Source organism: Chlorocebus sabaeus, chromosome 5, assembly GCF_047675955.1.
Source record: "Chlorocebus sabaeus isolate Y175 chromosome 5, mChlSab1.0.hap1, whole genome shotgun sequence".
Classification (NCBI taxonomy): Eukaryota; Metazoa; Chordata; class Mammalia; order Primates; family Cercopithecidae; genus Chlorocebus; species Chlorocebus sabaeus.
The window spans coordinates 18173008-18196309 of NC_132908.1; the positions used below are offsets into that span (position 1 = coordinate 18173008).

The following is a 23302-nucleotide window of genomic DNA, read 5'->3' on the forward strand; positions in this document are numbered from 1 at the left end:
GGCTCCCAGGCCCTGCCCACAGAGCTTCAACTTGGGATGCAGGGAATCTACACTTTTTAAAAAAGAGCACCCCAGGTAATCCTGAAGTAGGTAGTCGGCGGCCCACACGTTCAGTAACCATGGTGTGGACAAACGGTAAGTTTTAGTCCCTTCTTGCTTCAAACCTTCCTTAACCTCCCCAAACGGAGTTGAGCACATCTTCCTTTGTGGCCCTTCTCAGTATTCGTTACTTAGGTTGGGCAAATTATTTAACTTGTTACCCTGTCTGCAAAGTGGGCATAATAATGACACCTATTTCGATGGTGTTAGGAAGATGGAACCAGATAGTCACAAAAAGTGCTTAGTAAACAGCGTGATTTTAGGAGTGCAAAAGGCTTATTGGGAAAAGAAACAAAAACTGCTCGATTTACAGAAGGAGCTGCGTAAGCGCTAGTTCTTAATGAATAATGTTGGCTGGTGGTGGTTTTTTTTTTTCTCCACTAGACCATGAGCTCCTCAAGGTCAAAGACTCAGATTTTTAATTCATGTGGCCACCATCACTACCTAAGCTGCCTGAAACGGCGCGGTGAAACCCCGCCTCTACTAAAAATACAAAAAAAAAAAAAAAATTATCCGGGCGTGGTGGTGTGCGCCTGTAATCCCAGCTACTGGGGAGGCTGAGGCAGGGGAATCGCTTGAACCGGGGAGGTAGAGGTTGCAGTGAGCCGAGATCGCGCCACTGCACTCCAGCCTGGGCGACAGAGCGAGACTCTGTCTCAAAAAAAAAAAAAAAAAAAGGTGGTTATTTAACATTTGAAATGTGGTTAGTGCAATTGAGGAACTGAATTTCTTGTTGGACCTAATTTTTTTTTTTTTTTTTTTTTTTTTTTTTTTTTTTTTTTTTTGAGACAGAGTGTTGCTCTGTTGCCCGGGCTGGAGTGCAGTGGTACTGTCTGGGTTCACTGCAGCCTCCACCTCCCGGATTCAAGCAATTCTCCCGCCTCAGCCTCCTGAGTAGCTGGGGTTACAGGCACCCGCCATCATGCCCAGCTAATTTTTTTATTTTTATAAAGAAGGGGTTTCACCATTTTGGCCAGGCTGGTCTCGAACTCCTGACCTCAGGTGATCTACCCGCCTTGGCCTCCCAAAGTGCTAGGATTACAGGCGTGAGCCACCGGGCTTAGCCCGAAGTTAATTTTAATAAATTTAAATAGCCACATTTGGATAGTGGCTACTGTATTGGATAGCGCAGATCAGTAAATGTTTATTGAATGGAAAAAAGAATGAATGTACCAGTATATGTGATGACTTGAAAGAAGTGGAGAGAATACAGAGAAGGAAGAGAATAGTAGACTAAGTTGATAGATGCCCTCAAAAGTTGTCTATTTCAACCTCATTCAGTACTTAAATTCCTTCTCCAACCTTACATCGTGCTGGAAAAATCCCTTTCATTTTGGATGTTCTCTTTGTCACTTTCACCCCTAGGTCCTTCCCTCTTGGTGCTATGATTCAGGGAGCTAATCACTCCACCTCAAAGAGTCTACTCAGATATTTGACGGTAGTTATTATGGCTGTCTTTCCCCCAGAGCTTTCACTTCTCCAAGCCAAACAGTGCCTTATGATACAGTTTACTAGAGGATTGTTGGAAAAGTTACTCAGCCTCATCTGTAAAAGACAGATAATTGTTGTACCTACCTCACAGGGCTGTTGTGAGGACCAGGTAAGAATATATGAAAAGGTGCTTAGCACAGTGCCTGGCATTTAAAAAGTAGTCAATAAATGTTCATTATTGTTGACAAAGAAACATGCCTTGTGTTGTGATTTACACACTGAGTTTATTTTGGTCAAATAGGCCTCTAGAGAGAAAGCAAAGACAAAGGGTTTTGGTGTTCTCTGAAAAGCAAGTGAATTGATGCCACTTATAAAATGATAGAGTTAAAGAATGAGGTCAGGCATGGTGGCTCACGCCTGTAATCCCAGCACTTTGGGAGGCCGAGGCGGGTGGATCACCTGAGGTCAGGAATTGGAGACCAGCCTGGCCAACATGGTGAAACCCTGTCTCTACTAAAAATACAAAAAATAAGTCGGGCGTGGTGGTGGGTAATCCCAGCTACTCGGGAGGCTGAGACAGAAGAATCGCTTGAACCTGAGAGGCGGAGGTTGCAGTGACCTGAGATCGTGCCACTGGACTCCAGCCTGGGCAACAGAGTGAGACTCCGTCTGGAAAAAAAAAAAAAATTCAATGAGGTCAAGGTCAACATTGGCCAACTATACACATGGGCACTGTGATGATTATTATAACCTAGATGGATAAACCCAATTCTTTTTTTTTTTTTTTTTGAGACGGAGTCTCGCTCTGTCGCCCAGGCTGGAGTGCAGTGGCGCGATCTCAGCTCACTGCAAGCTCCGCCTCCCGGGTTCACGCCATTCTCCTGCCTCAGCCTCCCGAGTAGCTGGGACTACAGGCGCCCGCCACCGCGCCCGGCTAGTTTTTTGTATTTTTTTTTTAGTAGAGACGGGCTGAACCCAATTCTTAAACATCTAACAAATGCAGTTTTCTATAACATATAGTAAATTCAGTTTCTCACAACAAACATGAAAAAACAGGCTTTGTAGTAATCCTATCTTTGAGGTTAAGTACTACATTCTATTAAGATAATCTCCATTTAAGAGACAAATTATCATAGCAAACAGACCTGCCAGAAACTCAATTTCATGAAGACAAAATGCAAAGTCGGTAAATAACTTACACAGACCTTAACCAACCTGACTAGTGCTCTTTTGTATGTATGTGCATGCTCACCACTATAACTTATTTGTAAATATTCTTCAGTTTTTGCCCTCATCTTTCCAGTGACAACTGAGTTTTGTATTCTAAAAAGCACTTGTGTTAGTGTTAATAAACTTCTTCCCTGCCAACACTTCTAATCAAGTCTTACAGTAGTTTGTGACTTGCTGTGTTCATGGTTTTAATCAAGACAGTCAAAGGATGTTAGGCTTAACACTTTACTTTTTTTTTTTTTTTTTTGAGATGAAATCTGGCTCTGTCGCCCAGGCTGGATGCAGTGGCACAATCTCAGCTCACTGCAACCTCTGCCTCCCAGATTCAAGCAATTCTTCTGCCTCAGCCTCCGGAGTAGCTGGGATTACAGGCGCCCGCCACCATGCCTGGCTAATTTTTTGTAGAGATGGGGTTTTGCCATGTTGGCCAGGCCTGACCTCAAGTAGTCTGCCACCCTCGTCTTCCCTAAGTGCTGGGATTACAGGCGTGAGCCACCATGCCCGGCCTTACAGTTTCCTATTTTGTTATGCTGTGATAGCATCCTCACTACTGTCATTGGTTCATCACTTAATCAATCAAGCACTCTGGCCTCAGTCCCCGATCCTGTTGTAAAATCTGGTCTTTCATTTCACCTGCCAGATACCGACATGGATCAGTTGTGAATCAATACTTGTTTCTCCAGCGCAGCCATGGAGCCAGCTGAAGAAAGATGACCCCAACTGGCTCTCGGCACTGCTCAGCAATCAGCATCTCTCAGTGCCTTCTCCCGTTGCCTGGTTCTACTAGTCCAAGTTTCCAACACCTCCTGAAATGTTCTGTGATACCTCTTAACATAGGAGGCATTCACTGAGAAGAGTCAGGCACTCAGGAGTGGGGAGGGAGTTCGCTAACACCCATCTGTACACGTGGAAGAAGCTCTCAGCCCGCTACTCGCCGCCCAGCTCTCCACCTCTGCTTACCATCCCCTTGCTATTCCAGCATCCTGCTCTGTCGCTCACCTCCTCTACTATGCCTTTAACTTCTCTACTAGCTTTTTCCTCCAAACACCCCTGGCCTGTCATCTCCGGAAGAAACCTCCACCTTGACCCTATATCCTCTTCCAGCTCCTATCAGTCTCTCCTCCGCTCTCAGCAAGCTTCTGGAAAGAACACACTGCTCTTGTTCTTGTCCACACCACTTTCATTCTCATTCCCTTATCAACCCAGGGCAGACCAGCTTCTTCCTCATTTCTCTGAAGAAATTGTTCTTAAGCGTTGAGTCAACTTGTATCTACCAGGGCTGGGAACTGTTTTCAGTGCTGGGCCAGGCATGAGTGCAGGCACTGTTTTAGACGTCAACAACTTATCTCCATCTCCAGAATGTTACCATTGTTCACTCAGCTGCCCAGTCCAGCCTTTTTTTTTTTCTTCCTTGAGACAGAGTCTCGCTCTGTTGCCCAGGCTGGAGTACAGTGGTGCGATCTCTGCTCACTGCAACTTCCACCTCCCGGGTTCAAGCAATTCCCCCACCTCAGCCTCCCTAGTAGCACTCGCCACCATGCCTGGCTAGTTTTTGTGTGTTTAGTGGAGATGGTGTCTCACCATGTTGGCCAGGCTGGTCTCGAACTCCTGACCTCAGGTGATACACCTGCCTCAGCCTCCCAAAGTCCTGGGATTACAGGTGTGAGCCACTGCACCCGGCCTGCTTCCTTTTCACTTTCCACAGCCCCACACTCTCATTTGCCAGTCCTTATAGATTCTACCTGTTTAATATCTCCTACCATCCCCACCCTGCCCCCACTCCCCACCCCCGCCAATCTTCTTGTCTGCTGTCTTAGATCAGGCCCTTACGACCCCCTGCTTGGATTGCTGCTGTGGCTTCTTAATTGAGGCAGGCCTCCTTCCACACCATATCCCACTGGCTATCGTAGGAACCTCTCTAAAATTCAAATTTAATCGCATCATGCTGTGACCTCTGATGATTTTCATAGCTTACGTAATAAACTCCTTAGCTTAACCCTTAAGCTTCTTAACATCCCATCTCTGTTTACTTTTCTTAGTTCATAACATACCATTCACCCAAATCATCCTAATGGCAACCATTTATTGAGCTGCTATTTATGTGCCAGGCATTATGCTAGGTGCATTACTTCTCATTTAAGCCTCATAGCAACAGATGAGGAAATTGAGGCTTAGAAAGATTAGGAAACTTGCCCAAAGTAAGTGGCAGGGTCAGCTTCAAACTCAAGTCTGTTTTGACTCTCAGGTTCAAATCCTTGAACAAGACACCAGCGTGTTTTTGAAGCATGGACTGGGAGCACCTACATCAAAATCTCCTGGATACATGTTAAAATGCAGCTTCCTGGCTGGGCATGGTGGCTCAAGCCTATAATCCTAGCACTTCAGGAGATGGAAGGGGCTGGATTGCCTGAACTCAGGAGTTCGAGACCAGCCTGGCCAACATGGTGAAACCCCATCTCTACTAAAATAAAAATAAAAATAAAAAAATTAGCCAGGTGTAGCAGTGTGTGCCTATAGTTCCAGCTACTCAGGAGGCTGAGGCAGGAGAATCGCTTGAACCTGGGAGGAGGAGGTTGCACTAAGCCAAGATCATGCCATTGCACTCCAGCCTGGGCAACAGAGTGAGACTCCATTTAAAAAAAAAAAAAAAATGCATTTTCCTTGGCTTCCCTTCCTGGCCTGATGGGCCAGACTCCTTGGGGGTGAGTCCTTGAGTTCTGGATTTTAAACAAGCACTTCAGTACCATTGTTGTGTTGTGTACTTGGAGTCACACAAAACTATTCCTCCAATGCACCATACTATTCCTCCGTGCCTTTCCACAAGCTTTGTCTCTTCCTGGAACATCCCTGCCTTCTCATTTATCTCTCTAGACTCAATCCATGTGGCCCCTCTTCTGAAAAGCCTTCTGTAATTCCTCAGGCCAATTTCAAAGCCTCTTCTTTCCGCTCCTCTAGGCTGTGGTTGAAGCCCTCTACAGCAGTACTTTCACTTCTCATAACCCTTGGTTTATCATTCATCCCCTCTCTGGAACATAAGCTCCTCTGCCCTGTTCATCTGGCTCTCCAGCAACCTGGTACAACCTCCCACTATAGTATATGCCTCTCAAATGTTCATCTCATTCACTCCCAGCGTCACCTTCTTGTTCCATCCCCTTCTAATAAGCTACTGTGGGTCAATGATACATTTTTGTTGTTGTTGTTGTTGTTGTTTGAGTCGGAGTCTGGCTCTGTCACCCAGGCTGGAACGCAGTGGTGCGATCTCAGCTCACTGCAAGCTCCACCTCCGGGGTTTACTCCATTCTCCTGCCTCAGCCTCCTGAGTAGCTAGGACTACAGGTGCCCGCCACCACGCCCGGCTGATTTTGTTTTTGTATTTTTAGTTGAGACGGGGTTTCATTGTGTTAGCCAGGATGGTCTCGATCTCCTGACCTTGTGATCCACCCGCCTTGACCTCCCAAAGTGCTGGGATTACAGGCGTGATCCACCGCGCCTGGCCACCAGTCAGTGCTACATTTTAATTGTTTCTATCAGGAACATGTTCAGCTGCAAATAGCAGAAAGCCCAACTCATAATGGCCTAAACAAAGACGTTTAATTATTCTCACATCCCAGAAGTTGAGGGGAGAGGGTTCATTTGTGGTACAAGGGCTCCACTCTGCCAACAAGTTTCCAAGCTCCTTCTGCTCTCCCTCTCCTAAAATGTTGCCTTTGTTGCCTAAAACGAACAACCACTTTCACTTGTTCATAATGTTCATTTAATATGCATATAACATTAAATTCCCCTAATGCCATTTATAAGCTTTGGTGATTGAAAGATTGTAAACATTTATACATTTAATATAACTGATTAAAAAAAATTTTTTTTTTAATTTTTATTTTTTTGAGACAGGCTGTCGCCCAGGCTGGAGTGCAATGGTGTGACTGTGGCTTACTACAGCCTCAGCTCCCAGGCTCAGGTGATCCTCCCACCTAAGCCTCCCAAGTAGCTGGGATTACAGGCGTGTGCCACCGCACCCAGCTAATTTTTATATTTGTTGTAGAGACAGGGTTTCGCCATGTTGCCCGGGCTGGTCTTGAACTCCTAGGCTCCAACAATCTGCCCACCTTGGCTTCCCAAAGTGTTAGGATTACAGGTGTGAGCCTGTAATCCATGCCTGGGCCCCTGATTTTCTTAAGCATTTCTAATGCAGAACAGAGCAGATAAGCACACTTCTAAGCACCAAAACAACTCTTGGAAATTGAATTAATTAAACTACGGTAAATCAAGTTGTTTTAAGTAGTCCAGTACTCTACAAAGTTAAATTCTTTTATGCCTTTCAATGTAAAAGCATCAGTCTGTAATCATATTTCAGATTGAAACCCCAGGGAAAACTGACATTCTCAAATATGTTAGATTCTCTTAAACATTACAGAGGTTTAGAGTAACGCATCAGATTGTCTTGAAGCTAAAGTATTTTCCCATACTTCATACTTCTACATAATCATTTCAACTATATGTCTTTTGTGATCATATGATGAAGAAATTTGTATTTTTTCCATCAAATTTAAGTGAACTCCTGAGAGATTTCACTGGAAAAAATATGATAGCAAGTAATAAAGAAATGCAAATAAAAATAAAATACCATTTTTTTTCTTTTACAGGTGTTGAAAAATTTTTAATGTATAAGATTGATTATACTCTAGAGAAACAGGCAGTGTCACTATTGGGAGTACAAGTGACTGTAAACTTTTTGGAGAAAAGTTTGGCAATTTGGCCCAAATTTTAAATTATTTTTTCCTTTGGCAGAAAAAATTCCACATCTAAGGATCCTACCAAAACACTTCTCTGCAGATCAATGATATTTGTATAAAAATGTTCATTGAAACGTTGTTTATAATAATAAAATAATGGAAACAACCCAAATGTCCATTAAGAGTATAATGGTTAAATAAATGTGGTACATCATGTATGTAGCAACATTGAAAGGAGCCTCATATTTAACACATAGAATGGTTCATAGCAGGTAATGGGCTTGCAATAAATATAAAAGAATGAATAAGGCATCAAAAGTAACTTACGATATGGTTGGTTCTGTTCATCTATTCATTCATTCATTCATTCATCCAGTGTTCTGTGGGGAAGTAATGGTGAGAGAACAGATCCCGGTGCTCCCTCACAAAACATATAATCTATTAGAAAAGATAGTCATTAATGCCAGGTGTGGTGGCTGAAGCCTGTAATTCCAGCACTTTGGGAGGCCAAGGTGGGCAGATCAGTTGAGGTCATGAGTTTGAGACCAGCCTGGCCAACATGGTGAAACCCCATCTCTACAAAAATACAAAAATTAGCCGGGCATGATGGTGGGTGCCTGTAATCCCAGCTACTTGGGAGGCTGAGGAAGGAGAATCGCTTGAAGCTGGGAGGCGGAGGTTGCAGTAAGCAGAGATCACACCACTGCACTCCAGCCTGGGCAACAGAGCAAGACTCGGTCTAGAAAAAAAAAAAAAGAAAAAAAACAAGAAAGTCACTAATTTTTATAAATTTCAAATAAGGCACAAACTAATATGTGTTGTGAAGAAAAAGGACACAGTGTTATGTGGTTCTATGCATGGGCAATTTGACCTAGCCTGGGAAATTGAAAGTAAACAAATGTATTGTGTATTATATACATATATTAGTAAATACATTGGAATCCTACCACTGGGAGGCCAAGGTGGGCAGATTGCCTGAGCTCAGGAGTTCAAGACCAGCCTGGGCAACCCGGTGAAACCCCATCTCTACTAAAATACTAAAAATTTGTCTGGCATGGCAGAATGTGCCTGTAGTCCCAGCTACTCAGGAAACTGAGGCAGGAGAATTGCTTGAACCCAGGAAGCAGAGGTTGCAGTGAGCCAAGATTGCGCCACTGCACTCCAGCCTGGGCAACAGAGCGACACTTTGTCGCCGCCCCCACCCCCCCGCCAAAAAAAAAAAAAAAAAAAAAAGGTTTGGTTGGATCTATGCCATATCTAACAATGGTTTTAGGATTGCAGTAGGACTAAGTGTGACTTTTACACTCTACATAAGACATCCCTGTGTTATTTGAAATTTTCTTTCAATAAGTATGTCTTGCTTTTGTAATCAGACAGCAGTATAAATGTATACATTTTAAGCCCAAATAAACAGTTTCACACTATATCAGTGGTTCCCAAGGCAGCTGGGCAAGAAGGGTGAATTTACATGCTTGCCGGAGAGGGAAAAAAAATGGTAGAGCTGGGGCTGGTGTGGTAGGCAGAATTCTAAGATAGCCCCCAAGTTTCTTGCCACCTTGTGAACACACCTCAGTTATTCAATCAAACGCTAACCTAGATATGGCTCTCAGAAGATTTTCCAGATATGGTTAAAGCTTTTAATCAACTGACTTTAATATAGGGAGATTATTGTAGCTGGGCCTGACCTAATCAGGTGAGCCTTTAAAAGAAGTCAGAAGTCAGATTCAAGCAGAAGAGATTCTCCTGCTGCCCTTTAAGTAGCAGCAACCAAGTTGTGCATCACCCATGGCAAGAACCTGAGAGTGCCTTCTAAGAGCTGAGAGGGTCCCCAGCTGACACCCATAAGATAGCAAGGACCTCAGACCTCAACCACAAGAAACTAAAATTCTTTTTTATTTTTTTGAGATGGAGTCTGGCTCTGTCACCCAGGCTGGAGTGCAATGGTGAGATCTTGGCTCACTGCAACCTCCACCACCCGGGTTCAAGTAATTCTTGTGCCTCAGCCTCTCAAGTAGCTGGGATTACAGGTGCCAACCATCACATCCAGCTAATTTTTGTATTTTTAGTAGAGATGGGGTTTCACCATGTTGACCATTCTGGTCTCAAACTCCTGGCCTCAAGTGATCCACCCACCTTGGTCTCCCAAAGTGCTGGGATTACAGGTCTGAGCCACCATGCCCGGCCAAGAAACTAAAATTCTATCAAAACCGAAATTCTGCGAACAACCAATGAGCTTGGAAAAGTATCCCAACCCTCAGAGATCACATCTTTGGCTGATACCTTGAATTCAGCCTGATAAAACCCTGATCCATTTTTGGACTCCTGACTCAAGGGAATTGTGAGATAATAAATATGCGTTCCTTTATGTTAATGATTTGTGCTAATTTGTTACACAATAATAGAAAACAAATACAGTTGGTATTGAGAAATAAATTGCTTTTAACCTGCAACCTGACATTCTTGTCCCCAGCCTGATGCTTAGGAGTTAAAAAAATATATATATGTTGAGAAGTGGAGGAAATGCTGTACTATCTGATAAGTAACTAGGTAATGATATAAAACTTGTGTCCATACGACTGTATGCCCTCAATACCATCTTGCCCACAAATTAATTTTTCCTCATGACTGTAAGTGACTGTGCAATTGCCTTGACAACATTGACCTTTCCAGAAATATTTTTATCAAAATTTAGGGATGTAACTTTAGGGATGTAACTAATACTGGCCATGAGCATTTTCTGTTCCTCTGTCAGTCATAGTTGTTGCAACCCTGTAGAACTTATGTGGACTGTTTTTTTTTTTGAAACAGAATCTCGCTCTGTCACTCACTGAAACCTCTGCCCCCAGGGTTCAGGTGATTCTCCTGCCTCAGCCTCCTGAGTAGCTGGGATTACAGGTACCTGGCACCACACCTGGCTAATTTTTTTTTTTTTTTTTTTTGAGACAGAGTCTCACCCCGTTGTTCAGACTGGAGTGCAGTGGTGCGAGCTCAGCTCACTGCCACCTCCTGGGTTCAAGCAATTCTTCTGCCTCAGCCTCCCAGGTAACTGGGATTACAGGTGCACGCCACTATGCCCAGCTAATTTTTGTGTTTTTAGTAGAGACCGGGTTTCACCATGTTGGTCAGACTGATCTCGAACTCCTGGCCTCAGGTGATTCACCCGCCGTAGCCTCCCAAAGTGCTGGGATTACAGGCGTGAGCCACCGCGCCTGGCTAATTTTTGTATTTTTAGTAGAGATGGGTTAGGCTGTTGATTAGGCTGATCTCAAACTCCTGACCTAGTGATCCACCCTCCTTGGCCTCCCAAAATGCTGGGATTACAGGCGTGAGCCATCGTGCCCGGCCGTTAGCCTCTCTTCTGCACGTGCTCTCAGTGTCTTCCCTTAACCAACCTCTGTGTTCTCTTCCTCCCTTAATTCCTAATAGTTTCCATCATGTTGGCAAAATCTGAAGTTGTGTCCTCTAAGAAAAAGAGTCTCAGACTCTTATATAAAGCCTTTTTTTTTTTTTTTTTTTTTTTGAGATGGAGTCTCGCTCTGTCACCCAGGCTGGAGTACAGTGGCGTGATCTCCACTCACTGAAAGCTCCGCTGCCTCCCGGGTTAACGCCATTCTCCTGCCTCAGCCTCTCTAGAAGCTGGGACTACAGGCACCTGCCACCACGCCCAGCTAGTTTTTTTGTATTTTCAGTACAGACGGGGTTTCATCATGTTCGCCAGGATGGTCTCGATCTCCTGACCTGGTGATCCACCCGCCTCAGCCTCCCAAAGTGCTGGAATTACAGGTGTGAACCACCACACCCAGCCTCTTGCTGATTTTAAATACCATTAAACGTTAACTTTAAATTACATTAAATGTTAACCTGTTATGGCCAGTTGTTTTTTCATTTCTGTACACCACCAGCCAAAATAAATTTAAGAATGTTTTACTCAGAGAAAAGGAAATTACATCAGAAACTGCAGTGAAGTATGGAATTGAGGATTTTTTCCCCCTTTCCTTTAGAGTATGAAGCTGAGCAGCCTCCCTTTCCGGAAGGATATAAAGTCAAGCAGGAACCTGTGATTACTGTAAGTATTACCCAGGCCTCAACCTAAGCAAGAAGCTCTTAAATGAGAATAGCACTGATGGCCTGTGAATGTCACACAGTGTCACTGAGTTCAGGAGGTGGAAAAGGGAAGGCATTGGAGCGAGAACCAGAAACTTGGGGCCAACCCCAGCTCTAATACTAACAGTGTGACTTAGAGGGCATCACACAACCTCTTTGAGCGTTAGTTTCAGCATCTATCTGTCTATCTATCTATTTGTCTGTCTATCTATCTATCTATCTATCTATCTATCTATCTATCTATCTATCTAATCTATTTTTTGAGACAGGCTCTTGCCCTGTCGCCCAGGTTGGAGTGCAGTGGCACAATCTCAGCTCACTGCAACCTTAGTAGCTGGGACTACAGGCACCCGCCACCGTGCCTGGGATTTTTTTTTGAGATGGGGTTTCATCATGTTGTCCAGGCTGGTCTCAAACTCCTGACTTCAAGTGATCTGCCTGCCTCGGGCTCCCAAAGTGTTGGGATTACAGACGTGAGCCACTGCGCCCAGCCAGATTTCTGTGTTTATTAAATGGGACAGATAATCCTTAACTAACTAACGGGACTTCTGTAGTGCTCACATGAGATCCTGGATGAGAAGAGCCTTTGCAGTGGATCTAATACCATGTCCATGTGAGGGACAGTTGCAGATAGACCAAGTTTCTCTGCATGCCAGGGTAGACAAGATGAAGACTGTGCTAAGGAGAGAGGGCTAATGACAGGGCAGCAGGGAAGAGAGGCGCTCATGAAGTCTACCTTGGAATTAGATAGGAGCTTGATGGAGTTTGAATTTTTAAAAAAGCAAGGCTCTGAGAGATGAAGGGACTTGAGCACAGTAACACGCATGGAATCAAAACCTGTTTCTCGACTTCTCGTAACTTTCATCACTGCAGCTGCCTGTGACAGAGACATTGTGTCTAAAAACTTTATTCTGTGATTGTTCTTTTTCTCCTAACATCCTGTTTTTGCTTCATGGATGCAATTCTTTTTCAGATTTCTCTGCCGATACAAATCACAGTTCTCTTCCCTGAATTCTCTGTGCTTCTTCCAGGGTCAGCTGTTCTGACAATAGATGTTGATCTTTGTCTTTTGTGCTATGATCTTCTTGACCTGTATAAAGAGATTTGATTGTTTATTTAAAATGTACAATGGTCCCGAGTGGATTTTTCTATATAGCTGGTATATTAGGGTTCTCCAGAGAGACAGAATCAGTACGATATATAGAGAGATACATATATGAGAGGGGATTTACTGGGGTAATTGGCCCACATGATTATGGAGGCTGAGAAGTCCCACATTAGGCTGTCTGCAAGCTGGAGAACCAGGGAAGCTGGTAGAGTGACTCAGTCCAAATCCAAAAGCCTTAGAGCCAGGAAGAAACAACAGTGTAACTACCAGTCTGAGGGCCTCTGTTTATGATATATGACAGGGTTACATGGAAATCTAGCTGGACTTAATTAGCCTCTGAGAGCCCCCAGGGACCACTGATGAGAACCCTGGAGTCTAAAAGCCAGAGAACCTGGAGTTCTGAGGTGCAAGGGCAGAAGAAAGGCGTCCTGGCTCCAGAAGAGAGCAAGAATTCAGCCTTCCTCAACTTTCTGTTCCTTCCAGGCCCTCAGCCAATCCAGTGGTGCCTGCCTGCATTGAGGATAGATCTCCTCTCAATCCACCAACAGATACACCAGTTTCTTCCAGAAAACCCTTGCAGACATACCCAGACATAATGCTCTGCTAGTTACCTAGGTATCCCTTACTCCAGTCAAGTTGACACTGAAAATTAACCATCACAGTATCACGGCTGGTGTGGTTTTCTCCTACTGCTATACATGTAGGTTTGTTTTCTGGATGGGTCTCTTCTATGAGTAGCAAAACACTGACTGGGTGCTCATGAAGGGTGGTTGTCCACTGGCCGACTGTTCTTCAGAGTGAACAGGCAGAAAGTTGGTATTTTGGGATGGGGGGGTCTCTAAATCCATTTTTTTTCTTTGTTTTTGAGACAGGGTCTCACTCTGTCATCAGGCTGGAGTGCAGTAGTGCACGTCCCAGCCTCCAGTGATCTTCCCGCCTCTTCCTCCCAAAGTGCTGGAACTACAGCTATATGCCACCACTGCCAACTAATTATTTTTTAATTTTAGTAGAGATGAGGTCTCACTATGTTGCCCAGGCTGGTCTCGAACTCCTAGGCTGAAGTCATCTGCCTTCCTTGGCCTTCCACAGTGCTGGAATCACAGGCATGAGCCACCACACCCAGCCCAATTTTTTTTTTTTTTCTTTTCCTACCATCATGGTGCCCTAAGTGGTTCTAAGTTTTCTACTCCTTTTCAGGCAGTTTCATTGGTTTACAGAAGAGTTCCTGGAGAGGAGGGCGAGCTGGAGATCCAACTGGTGTGAACACAGCTTTATGACATTGAGGGAACAGAAAGAAGCCTGAGGGGAGTGTGGGCAGCAGGCCAAGTTAGCCCAGCCGGATTTCCACCCTGCCTCATCGTGTATCATTCCATTCTTGTTCCCACCCTGTGCAGTGCCTGTCAACTTGAGTGTTTAGTCCCTTTGGGATCTGATGGGAAGGTGGACGTCTATATTCTGGGGCAGCCTCCTCCTGTGACTGTTACTTCCACTCTTGCTGCTGCTTTTTTTTTTTTTTTTTTTTGAGATGGACTTTCACTCTTGTTGCCCAGTCTGGGGTGCAATGGTGCGATCTCAGTTCACTGCAGCCTCCATCTCCTGAGTTCAAGCAGTTCTCCCCCCTCAGCCTTCCAAGTAGCTGGGATTACAGGCGCCCGCCACCACGCCTGGCTACTTTTTTGCATTTTTAGTAGAAATGGGGTTTCACCATGTTGGCCAGGCTGGTTTTGAACTCCTGACCTCAGGTGATCCTCCTGTCTCAGCCTCCCAGAGTGCTGGGATTACAGGTGTGAGCTTCTTGCTTCTTGAGTGAGGCTTCATCCCTGGTGTTTTGGATATGTTTACCAATCTCTCATCCACAGATGGTCCTCCTTTTCTCTATCACAGCTTATGCCTTGTCATTTATAGTGTCTCAGGAGGGAAGGGAGACAAAGATCTGTGCTCAGTGTACCCTTTGAACCTTAAAGTCTGATGTAGAATTTTATTCTTTCATAAGGTTATACAAGAAAATACAATTATTTAAGGTGTTTGAATGAATTGCCTCCCCTCCCCTCCCCTGTCTGCCTCCAGGTTGCGCCAGTGGAGGAAATGCTTTTTCATGGCTTCAGTGCAGAGCACTATTTTCCGGTTTCCCATTTCACCATGATCTCACATACACCCTGTCCTCAAGATAAATCGGAAACAGTCAACCCAAAAACATGTGAGTAAGAGAGGTGCCATCTTTTATAATTTGGGGCTTTTAACATTGCAGAACCACAGGGTGGGTATGGAGGCGGACAGATAGACTTCAGGGAGACCACATACATAAGAAAGAATGTGTTCTTGTTTTATTTTTAAGAGAATGTCCTTTATTTCACTGATTTATCTTTAAGGTTAAAAATGTAATTAAGATAATAAGTAACAAAAAGTGTACTTTGATTTCACATTCAATAAAAAGTAGGAAAAGAGAGCAGTAAACAAATGTAGCCAGCTGTGATGGCTCATGCCTGTAGTATCAGCACTTTGAGAGACCAAGGCAGGAGGATTACTTGAACCCAGGGAGACCCCATCTCTACATGTCTACAGAAACTTAAAAAAAAAAATTATGACCGGATGCAGTGGCTCATGCCTATAATCCCAGCACTTTGGGAGGCTAAGGCGAGAGGATCTCTTGAGGTCAGGAATTTGAGACCAGCCTGGCCAACATGGTGAAACCCTGTCTGTACTAAAAATACAAAAATTAGCTGGGCGTGGTGGCAGGAGAATCACTTGAACCTGGGAGGTGGAGGTTGCAGTGAGCTGAGATCATGCCACTGCACTCCAGCCTGGGCAACAGAGCGAGACTCCATCTCAAAAAAAAAAAAAAAAATAGCCAGGTTTGGTGGTGCACACCTGTAACCCTAGCTACTTGGGAGGCTGAGGCAGGAGAATCAATCACACTTGGGAAGCGGAGGTTGCAGAGAGCTGAGATTGCGCCACTGTGTTCTACCCTGGGCAACAGAGCGAGAAAAAAAAAAAAAATTGCCTGTGCGTGGTGGCAGGTACTTGCAGTCCCAGCTACTTGGGAGGCTAAGGTGGGAAGATTGCTTGAGCCTGAGAGATCCAGGATGCAGTGAGCTATGATCGCACCACTGCACTCCAGCCTGGGCCACAGAGTGAGACTCTGTCTCAAAAAAAAAGTAAAAAGTAGAAGAAAACGTCACCATGCTTCCCTGCTTTGTGTGTGGAAGCCAGAGGTGTAGACTGCAGATCTGAGTCATAGTTCCTTGGGCCCTCAGTAGTACCAGACCCTCTCATACTGGTTTGTTCTGCCTTCTGCATGCCTTGGGCCTTGGCTAACAACTGCCTTTATTACTGTGATCATAAGAGCTTACCCATTATACTCTCACTCCCAATTCCTCTCTGGTCCCAATTCCTACCACATTCCCCTTGTTTTTGTCCATCTGGCCACACTGGCCCCCTTGATGTTCCTGGCTTGGGGCCATAACAAGCTGGTGGACCCAGCCTTATGTAGGATACTTCCGACATCTTCACCAGACTATAGAAGCTCAGAGGGACATTTTAAGTTACTTTAGTTATACAGCCCAGCTCTGCAGTCTGGAGCAAAATATAACATCCAAGATCACGTGATTGAATGGACAGTACCTTTTTCTGGCTCAAAAGTAAACATTTCTCCCAGATTAGCTTGGGCCACTGGGGATTTTCAGTGGGAATTTTTGTTTGTTTGTTTTAGGTTCTCCCAAAGAATATTTGGAAACTTTCATCTTTCCTGTTCTGCTTCCCGGAATGGCTAGCCTGCTTCACCAAGCGAAGAAGGAAAAATGTTTTGAGGTCAGTTATTTGGCAGGATTTCTTTATTTTAAGATTCTCAATCATTATTATCAGATGATAGCTCATTATCTTGGTACCATCAAGTTGTTCTCCAGATGACCTGTTTGGGAGGGAAAGCCTGTGTTTGGGGTCATTTACCCCGTTCCAGCCACACCATCTAGTTGTGCACATACATGCGCTACCATCTGTCTGGCCACTTGGACTCCAGAGAGCTTTTCCGCCTTGCTTGGCCTCCTGCCTGCCCTTCTCCTGTGCAGTTTGGCATCCACCAGGTTTCTTGGGTCTTCAGCTTCTGTTTATTACATGCACTGATTAAAGCTCTCCTTGGCCAGGCACAGTGGCTCATGCCTATAATCCCACACTTTGGGAAGCTAAGGTGGGAGGATTACTTGATGCCAGGAGTTCAAGACCACTAGGCAACATAGTGAGACCTCCATCTCTAAAAAAAAATTTTTTTTAAATTAGCTAGGTGTGGTGGTGCGTACTTATAGTCTCAGCTACTCAAGAGGCTGAGGCAGGAAGATCCCTTGAGGCCCGAAGTTTGAGGTTGCAGTGATCCATGATCACGCCACTGCACTCCAGCCTGGGCAACAGCAAGACCCCCAACTCAAAAAAAAAAAAATCCCACAAAACTCTGCTTACTTCCTACTTGACTCTGAATTGATTGTTCCCCCTGGCATCTCTCTATTCCATGCCAACTGTCATGAATGTAAACTGCTTGCAGAGAGTCTTGGAAAACAGTAAGTGCTCAGTAAATGACAGTTAACATTGCACTGCAGAGAATCAACTTCTCTGCAGGAAGTTTTAGTTTAGTATTTTTGAGACAGGGTCTTGCTCTGTTTTCAGGCTGGGGTGCAGTGGCGTAATCATGGCACACTGAAGCCTCAACCTCCAGGGCTCAGTTGTTCCTCCCACCTCAGCTTCATGAGCCGCTGAGACTACAGGTATGCGCCCCCACACCTGGCTAATTTTTTTTTTTTTTTTTTTTTTTTTTTTTAAGTAGATACTGGGCAAAAACTCAGTAAACTCGGTACAAACTGAGTTCCAATGCTGGCCTACCCCCACGTGGATACCCTTAGAGACTCCCTCTTTTCCGTAGTTCACGGGATACTTTGGGTATATGTGTTCCCTGCACTGTTTTGAATTCTAGAATTTTGGATGATCCAGATGAAGAGAGTAAAATTACAACATTTATTATTGACCAGGCACTCGCTCTGTGCCAGGCACTTTGCTGAATGCTGTATCTTCCATTATTGCAATTGCCCTCCCCAGCCACGTGAGCTTCTTTCTATTATTATTATCTACACTTTGCAGAGGAGAAAGTGGAGGGACACAGAGGCCTGAAAAATGATCAAGAGTGAATGGCAGAGTTAGGACTCAAATTCAGATTAAATGATTCAAAATAATACTAAAGGCCGGGCACAGTGACTCATGCCCATAATCCCAGCACTTTGGGAGGCCAAGGCAGGAGAATTGTCTGAGCCCAGGAGTTCGAAACCAGCCTGGGCAACAAAGTGAGACCCAGTATTTACCAAAAAAAAAAAAAAAAAAAATTAGCCAGGCATGGTGGTGCATACCTGCAGTCCCAGCTACTCAGGAGGCTGAAGTGGGAGGATCAGCTGAGCCCTGGAGGTTGAGGCTGCAGTGTGCCATGATCGTGCCACTGCACCCCAACCTGGAAACAGAGCAAGACCCTGTCTCAAAAAGAAAAAAAATATATACTAAAAATGTTGGCAGTAATTACAGTGTAAACCTCAATGAGTTTGACACATCCTGAGGTCTATAAAATTATCCATAGTTAATGATATCACCAAAGTAGTTGCCCTTCAGCACAGGGTCCTCATCTGAGAAGAACTGCCTACTGCCATGTTGGTACTGCCATATACTGAGGAGATAAGGTTTTCCCATGTTCTAGCAAATTCTCGATTTTTCCTCAGCAATGCCTTGACAGTATCCTGCCCCACTTGCCTCTTAATCACTCCGTATTATACCTCCCCCTAATTGCCTGCCACTTAATCTGCTCAGCATAACATTCCTTTGACAGGCCTCACCATGACATTTGTGTCTTTACTTGAGGCAGAAATGGATAATGAGACATTGATCAGAATTTGGGTAGCAGCTTAGGAAGGGAAGAATTTGGGATACACCTCTGGGCTGTGGTTCACCATTTGACAACAGTGGATCCACATAATGAAGTCACTAGCCCTCAGCCTAGCTTTCAAGGCTCTGCTTAGGTCATTTGTTCATTGGTTCCTTCCTTCCTTCCTCCCTCCATCCCTCCCCCGCAGCGCTCCCCTTCCCGATGGTACCCTCCACCCAAGCAGAACCACTCGGAGTTCGCTGCACCAGCCCCCACCTCACGGCCTCTGTGCATCTGCTCCTGCTTTTTTTAGAAAAAAATCCCTGAGCTCCTCTTCTCTGCATATTTAACTTCTACTTGTTTTTCCAAACTCAGCTCCATAACTTCTCTCTCAAGCTTCCAGTTCCCTGCTGGGCTCAAACTAGAAGTAATTGATCCCAGCTCTCAGATTTCAGAGTGTTTCATCTGTTCCTCATTTTATGGCAAATTAAGACATCCTTAATTAAGACATTCTTAGCCCACATATACTTAATTTTATGCATGTCTGTCTCCCCCCCATATTTTAAGTTCCTTGAGGACAGATTCTCTGATTTATTTTTATATCTCTAGTCAATGCTACCCAATGCCTAGCACATGGTGAATATAGAGTTGGCCCTTGATAAATGTTAAATAAGTGAGTGCATGATTATATACCAGGGAGTATCACTATTACTATGCCCTTGACCAAAACCCAGCTTCCTGCTATCTGGGAAGGCTGTTCTATTGGACTCATCCCTGGAGAAATTCCCTGGTGGGGTGAGGGAAGAAGCTATGCATCTATTTCATGAGTTTAGTTGATGGAGGAGAGCAACTGGGGTCCAATGCACAGCCTGACCCCCCACCTGATATATTAATTATACAAGTAATTAGTAAATTGGGCCTTGATTTATAGCTTAGCAGTTAAGAGCAAGTCCACCTCCATCCCAACTGGCAGCACAGCCCAAGACAAGTCATTTCATCTTTCTGAGCCATTATCACTTCCTTCCATGTAAAATGAGGCTGATCATAGCACCTGCTCATGGGATTATCATGCTGATGAAATGAAGCAGCTCATGTAAAGTGCTTAGGCCAGTCCCTGGAACCTAGGAAGAACTCAATACATGTTAACTTATTTATCTCAGTGATACAGTGGTACAGGTACTTCCCAGATAGGGTGGATTACACCCGCTACCTGAGTGACTTCACTCTTGTTCCTGGGCCATGTGGAGTCCTGACTCAGGACTTGGTCCCAGTTCCCAGAAAAACCACCCAATTCCACAGTGATCTTGCAAGGAAGGTTATTTTGTGGGTCCTCTCATGGGAAGATGGGGAAGAGGACCCCCACCTTTGTTGGCACTTATCAAGCAGTACTTAATTAATCCTCTCTAGAAGCATTCTGACCCTCCAGGAACCCCCTCCCCGTGTCACTCTGCAGACCCCTCCTGGATCCTGAACAGTTCAGCTGTGGCTCTCAGCTTGCATGGCCCACTCAGCAAGGCCAAGCCCAGCATGCAGTTTTCCCTCCTCTTTTAAATGCAATTCGGCCATTATGTAGCCCTTGTGGGTGGAACTGGGGGTGGGGGCTTCACATCTCTCACCCAACAAAGACACAGTTTTAAGGTTTTCCTCATTGCTTTGTTGGAAATCCTAGTTTTGACACGTAGCCCTGGTGAATTCAAATCTGGGGACCTCAGTCCCCACTCTTTCTCCTGATGTGCTACTACAGACATGGTTGTCATATTTGAACCTGGGAAGACCACAATGATCTTATTTACCTTATTTTCACTAGCAAGAGAGGGCACTCTGCTGATGAGAACTGTAAACAAAAAAGTTGGTAAGATAAAGTCAGTGATTCAGGTACTGATGATTAAATCCAGGCAATTGCTCTCCTGTCACCTGTGGTTTGACTGCTGCTGTGATAATCATCAGAAATTGTATCAAAAGTCAGAGAAGGCCTGGTGTGGTGGCTCATGCCTATAATCCCAGCACCTTGGGAGGCTGAGGTGGGCAGATCCCTGGAGCTTAGGAGTTTGAGACCACCCTGGGAAATGTGGCAAAACCCCATCTCTACAAAAAATACAAAAATTAGCTGGGCATGGTGGCACATGCCTGTGGTTCCAGTTACTTGGGAGGCTGAGGTGGGAGAATCACTTGAACCCTGGAAGTTGAGTCTGCAGTGAGCCATGATGGCGCCACTGCACTCTAGCTTGGGTGACAGCACGAGACCCTGTCTCAAAAAAAAAAAAAAAAAAAAAAGGTCAGAGGAGCCCTCTCATTGATTTATTGCCCGTTGTTCATCAACACTGGTTAAAAGCTTCCTACGCACCACCTTGTTTCACCCTTACAATAACCTTCTGAACCAGGTCCTCTTTTTCATCACCTCCCTTTTACCAAGGATAGCCCTGGGACGCAGAGAGGTTGAGCATTACTCAAGGTCACCTAGTAAGCAACAAACAGCACACATCTCCAACCTAGGCCCAGATGATCCTGAAGCCTGGGTTTCCATCCCTCCCAGTGAATGGGAGTTGGAGGCTGTCCTCAAAATAACTCCCAAAGATACTGGGTTTTTTTTCCATTCATAGCTATTTTCTGAAGAACAGACTGCTTACTTGCCTTCAGTTATCAAATTTAAACTGCTTCTAATTTGTATCTGTTTTTCATTTGCCCACTTGGCTTTTCCTGACAATTTAATTCTTGTCCACTACTCATAACTGACCTTCCCCATCATCTGTGTTTTGACTACTGCTATGATAATCATCAGAAATTGTATCACATTGTGGTGTGATACAGTTGGAGGTATCCTGTGGTGTTAAACAGGTGCAAGGTGTGGCTGAGTGGAAGGGGAGTGAGGCTGGGTTGAAGAGTGGTCCCAAAGCAGACCTTTAGCCTGGCCATACCATTGTCAGATGGCTTTGTCTCTCTGCCTTCTGTTCTGCTGCTAAATGAGGAAGAGCACCTCACGAGTCACATCTCAGCAATGGTATCACTTTTTCCTGTCTTGCTGTTGACCAAAGTATGTTCAGAGCACTGTGCCTTTTATTCGATTGAACAAAGGATGGAATGTAATGATCAAACAGTGAAATAAACACAGTGGAATAATCTTTGTTTTGTTATATGTAAAGAATATCTGGCTGGGTGCAGTGGCTCACGCCTGTAATGCCAGCCCTTTGGGAGGCTGAGGCACGTGGATCACGAGGTCAGGAGTTCGAGACCAGCCTGGCCAACACGGTGAAACCCCCATATCTACTAAAAATACAAAAATTAGCCAGGCGTGGTGGCACGTGCCTATAGTCACAGCTACTTGGGAGGCTGAGGCAGAAGAATGGCTTGAATCCGGGAGGCAGAGGTTGCAGTGAGCCAAGATCATGCCACTGCACTCCAGCCTGGGCAACAGAGCGAGACGCCATCTAAAAAAAAAAAAAAGCGTATCTGCAAGCAGGGTGAAGCAGGATGAGTCGACCATGTTGAGTTCTGTTTAACAAATATTCATTAAGCCCTGCTGTGTGCTGATCATGAGGCCAGACCCCAGGGTACACAGAGGGCACAGGAAGACGTGGCCCTGTCCTAGAGGAGCCATAATGATGAACTGAAGTTGTTTTTATTTTTCTTCCCCTTGTGTCTGTTTTTTCACTCCTCTGAAATACGAATGAATAAGGAGAAATGACTACAGTGGATCTGTAGCTGGGGATTCATTTCTAGACCTTGGTGCATGTATATTCCATTGAGCAACCTTTATTCTAATTGACTTGGCCATTATTCTTCTAATTTATTCTCTTTCAGAGGGCACAGAAATCAGCTAAAAAGGCAGTAATTAAGATTTTACATGAAGGTTGCGTGTCTAATATTTGCCCATAAATAATTTTGTAACAAGGGGGCTAGACACAGTTTCCAGCCTCTAAGCAGTGATAAAATGCTTTGAAAGAACCAGATACATTTCTAATTTTATTAGAGATTAATGAGGCATCCTTGTGCCAACTCATATTTCATCGTTGACATCCTGCAGATGAGCTACTCCTGAGACTAAATGAAAACAGTCTAAGTGTCAAATGCTCCAGGGTGCTTGAACATAGCATTAAAGTTTAAATTTTATAATGAATGATAAAGGAATGTAGAAAATGTGGGTTGTTAAAGCTGTTCATGTGTGGCCAGGCGTGGTGGTTCATGCCTGTAATCCCACCACTTAGGGAGGCTGAGGTGGGAGGATTGCTTGCGCCCAGGAGTTCGACACCAGCCTGGGCAACATGGTGAAATCCCATCTCTACTAAAAATACCAAAATTAGCCAGGCATAGTGGCAGGCACCTGTAATTTCAGCTACTTGGGAGGCTGAGGCAGGAGACTTGCTTGAACCTGGGCGGCAGAGGTTGCAGTGAGCCGAGATCTCACCACTGCAGTCCAACCTGGGTGGCAGAGCGAGACTGAGTCTCAAAAACAACAAACACAACAACAAACCTGTTCACTTGTAAAAGTGGAGAAGCTTGAAAGGCAGGCACACTGGAGTTCAAAATCCTGCTAGACCGCTTCCTTGCAGCATGGCCCTAAGTAATTTGTGAGCCTCAGTTTCCTCAACTGTTAAAAGGACGGCAGACCTGCTCCTGTCATTGGGTGGAAGAGGGGAAGTAATGAATGATACTTCCAGACCCAAGGACTCCTCTGCTTCTCACACTTTGCCAGGAAATTCAGTATTTTGAATGCTA

General features: G+C 44.8%; 1 protein-coding gene across 8 annotated transcripts in view; it reads left to right on the forward strand.

Annotated features, from left to right (window-relative positions):
* Positions 1-23302, forward strand: part of IQCK (IQ motif containing K) — a 138004-nt gene that overhangs the window by 532 nt on the left and 114170 nt on the right. For 4 of the 8 annotated variants that reach the window (XM_007987030.3, XM_073015212.1, XM_073015213.1 and 1 more), the window contains exons 2-4: positions 11492-11556; positions 14770-14899; positions 16412-16509. In XM_007987030.3, the coding sequence (XP_007985221.2) occupies positions 11492-11556; positions 14770-14899; positions 16412-16509 (293 nt within the window). The remainder of the gene's footprint in view (positions 1-11491; positions 11557-14769; positions 14900-16411; positions 16510-23302) is intronic. The other 4 variants (XM_073015214.1, XM_073015211.1, XM_073015210.1 and 1 more) reach the window with 3 other exon arrangements.